Source organism: Morone saxatilis, unplaced genomic scaffold (assembly GCF_004916995.1).
Source record: "Morone saxatilis isolate NCDOM2014 unplaced genomic scaffold, NCSU_SB_2.0 Contig16, whole genome shotgun sequence".
Taxonomy (NCBI): Eukaryota; Metazoa; Chordata; class Actinopteri; family Moronidae; genus Morone; species Morone saxatilis.
This window is the reverse complement of record NW_023339718.1, coordinates 27,463,584-27,467,258: the sequence shown is the minus strand read 5'-3', so window position 1 is coordinate 27,467,258 and position 3,675 is coordinate 27,463,584. Positions and strand designations below refer to the sequence as shown.

At 37.9% G+C, this 3,675-nt stretch overlaps 1 protein-coding gene across 1 annotated transcript; it reads right to left on the bottom strand.

The window, feature by feature from the left end:
- Positions 1-1,703: 1,703 nt before the first annotated feature.
- Positions 1,704-3,350, bottom strand: imp4 (IMP U3 small nucleolar ribonucleoprotein 4; the record flags this gene model as incomplete). Its single annotated transcript, XM_035658515.1, is given in 4 exon segments — positions 1,704-2,092; positions 2,838-2,911; positions 3,006-3,100; positions 3,196-3,350. Coding segments are annotated over 4 exon segments (437 nt in total), but the record flags the coding sequence as incomplete, so codon positions are not given.
- Positions 3,351-3,675: the final 325 nt, after the last annotated feature.

Genomic DNA, 3,675 nt, shown 5'->3' with positions numbered 1-3,675 from the left:
ATATATAATATATAATATATATGTATTTTGTATGTTTGTATATTGATACTGTTCTTGTGGAAAACAAATAAAAAGGTCATAAATCAGGACAAACCATTTCCATTAAAGTCACCAATGTACAGTACATCAATGTGCAGTTACCAAATTATACATAGACAAGTAATGATGAAAGGTAGAACAAACTGATTACGGGCAGATTTGAGTTGCCCATGACTGATAATTAATTAGAAAAGAAAAATACATTGAGTGAATGAGTGGAGGTGGGTGTCTCTACCCTCGCAACACTGCCCTTATTTGTATGGAGAGCTGAATGCCAAAAGCTAGCAGAGATAGTACATGTCCCGCATAACAAGAATTACTAGTCTGCTTGATGCAAGCGGAACGGACATTTCTTGACTCTATAACGTTATGTTAAAATGCATTGTTTGCCGATACATTATGCCGGATACACTAAATGAACACCAATGAGTCGTCATAGGCTCTTAATAATTCTCACACTGGTGTAAACCTCTGGCGCTGATGATTAAAACAATTTATTGCCAGAGTTTTGAATCATGTCTGGCGATACAAGGGACACAGGCTGGTACCGGGTACATCTGTCTAAATTAGCGGCGCAGGCAAACGCTGTTTACAGCTAGGATTACCTAACAGAACAAATATTAACTTACCCTGAGTGATGTAACGTTAACCAAGCATGTACCGGGTTGAGCTTTAAATTAATGTGAAAATGAAGCGCCAACAGTCAACGCTGCAAACCAGTCTGGCAAAACTGCTAACCAATCGCACGATGCTAATGCTAGCCAGTGAACTTAGCATAAGAGTTGAGTGCTATGCAATATGACATTTCGAGTTTTGGGAGGCCATGTTTCTCTCGGGGCGACACTAAAACGACTTTAGCTAACTAGCCAACTGCTTTAAACGATAGCACAGTAGTAACGTTACGTAGAAATGAAGTCACATAATAGCAATACAATGCTAACAATGCAAAGTTATCAAAGCTTTGTAAACTGCTCTCAAATCGACTTGAAACTGTGCATGCTAGCTTGCTAAGTGCTGACTATAGAGTGGGAGAGGAGATTATCTGGCTAACTCAGTGGCTAGCTTTACTGTGTACAGCTTTTATGCTACTAGCTAGCTAACGTTAGCTAACTTGGGGGGTTTACCACCGCGTCAGCTTGTTGGCTGCTTCTAGTGCCTTCCCAAAATACACTACGACTGACTTATTTAATTGACATGCGTGGAACTGCCTGATGTGGTATACATTTCTCTAGATAACAGCAAAATCTCCTTCCGTCAAAGTCTTTGAATATACTTTGGATAGAAGTAAACTCTTACCTGTAGCAGCCATCTTGAATTCTCTCAATCTGGAGTCGGATCTGTCAAGAACTTCGGGGAAAGCGGAAAGCCTCGGAAATGCTTTGTCGTCATTGGTTGGTTCTTAAAGCTGCGTGCTCTCATTGGACAGTCCAAACTGTACATGTCAGGGGTGGGAGTTGCGAATGTCATGTAAATGAACTACATTTAAGATTTTGCAGCAAGGGTGTACGACTACTACTTATACCAACACAAATAACTAAGTAATAAATAAATGTACTGTAAGTTATATAAAAGCAGGATTGCGCTATTTATACACTTACAGTATATATTTGTATATATATATTTTTTTTTTACTATGGGAAAATCCACAATTGAACCAACACAGGTCATTAGAAATGCATTTTATTACAAAACAGCACAACAGTTATAATACCCTTAAGTATGTGTGGAGTCCTACAATAGGTTTATCAAAAAAGGTTCTCTTTTACTTGAAAAATAGTCACTCATGATGGGTATGATGCAGTTTTATTACCCATTTACTGTAAATGTGACCATAATTGTTGACAATGGGAAACCCTTGACTTGAATTGATTACATTTCTCGAACAAAACCTCCCCAGTCATTTTAGAAACTCCATATTTTAAGTTCATCTTCATCAGTTCCTATTGCACACTGAGGAACCTCCTTTTCTTCGCAGTATGTGTATATGCATGGTGACGCCACTCAACGTCTGCAGTGCTCTCATTCTCCAGGGTGCCCAGTTTGATCATGTACACTACACAAAAGAACAGACGTATACATTTTACAAGTGGTACAGAACAGAGATCTTCCAGTATTTTCTTTAAAAGTTGTACACATTTCTACATTATCTTTATTCAAAAAACACCTGAAAAGCAAAGATTCATAACACTTCATGGATCTCAATGTAATGTATTTTGTCTGGTAAACATTCTAAAAAAATATTTGTACATTTCTCTCAATCTTGTATTTCAGCTTCTTGAATGATGTATAACACAATCTGTTTGTTTTTAGCAGTTTTTCTCCTGGTACGATTATATTTATAAAGGGGAGGTATCTTCAACCATTTTTGGCTTTAAGCCTCTCCTGTACATTGTTCAGTTTATCTGAAATGTTATTGTTATAGGAAAGTGAATTTCCTGAAAACAGAAATCGTCACATTCCACAGTGGTTATTTTTCTTCATTATTCATAAATCATTACCTTAGTAGTAAATCATTTTCCATTTCTGCTCTTGTTGAATAGTAGTTATTAACAATGACAATTTTTCTTACATAACTTCTTTCATAAGTTAAGCTTCTTCTAATTGGGTTTCACTGGTCCCAATTTAAAAAGGACCAGGTAGACACTGGTGTCATTAGATATTAGTCAATGTAAATTTGTATTATGTTTATCCATTGCAGAGATAGACCAACATTAACACTGGGAGGAAAAAACTAGCCTGAGCAATAGTGGATCTTTGAGTTCCTGATGAACCCAGAGATGTAATCTACCAATACTTACATCTCATTTCAAACCTGGGTCCTACTTCTGTCAGCTCAATGTTCTTGTGGTCTGTTTTCTTGTAGGTGTGATGTCTGTAATGTAAAAAAAAAAAAATAATATAATAATTACTCTTAGTACCGTTTTCCTCATATACCAAATGTATGATATTTACACTGAGGGACTGACCTGAAAGTGATGAAGTCCTCTTGGTTGGCGAATGTGATTACACGCCTACTGTCCTCCTTCGGCACTGGAAAAAGATACTTGAGGATATTGGATACCTGTGTAAGAAGAATTAATTAGTTGCACTCACAACCAAGTGGTGAAAGAGAATATCAATGGCATGTGTACAGTGCACGGTCCAGCACTCGCTCACCCTCTTGCCGAGCCGCGACGTGAAGTTGTGAAAAATGAGGTGGGGGTAGGCCTCGGACATGGTGCCTATGTCTGGAACATCGTGCCTCATTACCACGTTGTAAAGAGTGAAATAAGCTGTTGGTCCAAATGGCAAATGGCACACCACCAGGCCATCTATAAACATACAGGAAGAAAAAAAAAATAAATAATCAGACACTCCAATGCAGTTTCTATGTACCGACTCTAATTATAGGGTGCACTCCGTTTAAAATCACATTATACCACTTGTAAAATGTTAACATGATTTTGACAAAATGATTTTTAGCCATGGGAGTGGTATGACATTAGGTATAGGGCTGTGTAACTGGCAGTGCTGGCTAGGGATGTCACGAGAAATGATGCTTCAGTACCAAGTTGATGTCAAAATTCGGAATACTTGATGGTACTTGGTTTTTTACAGTACCGTGCAATTCTTTCGGACCTGACGGGGCTGCATATA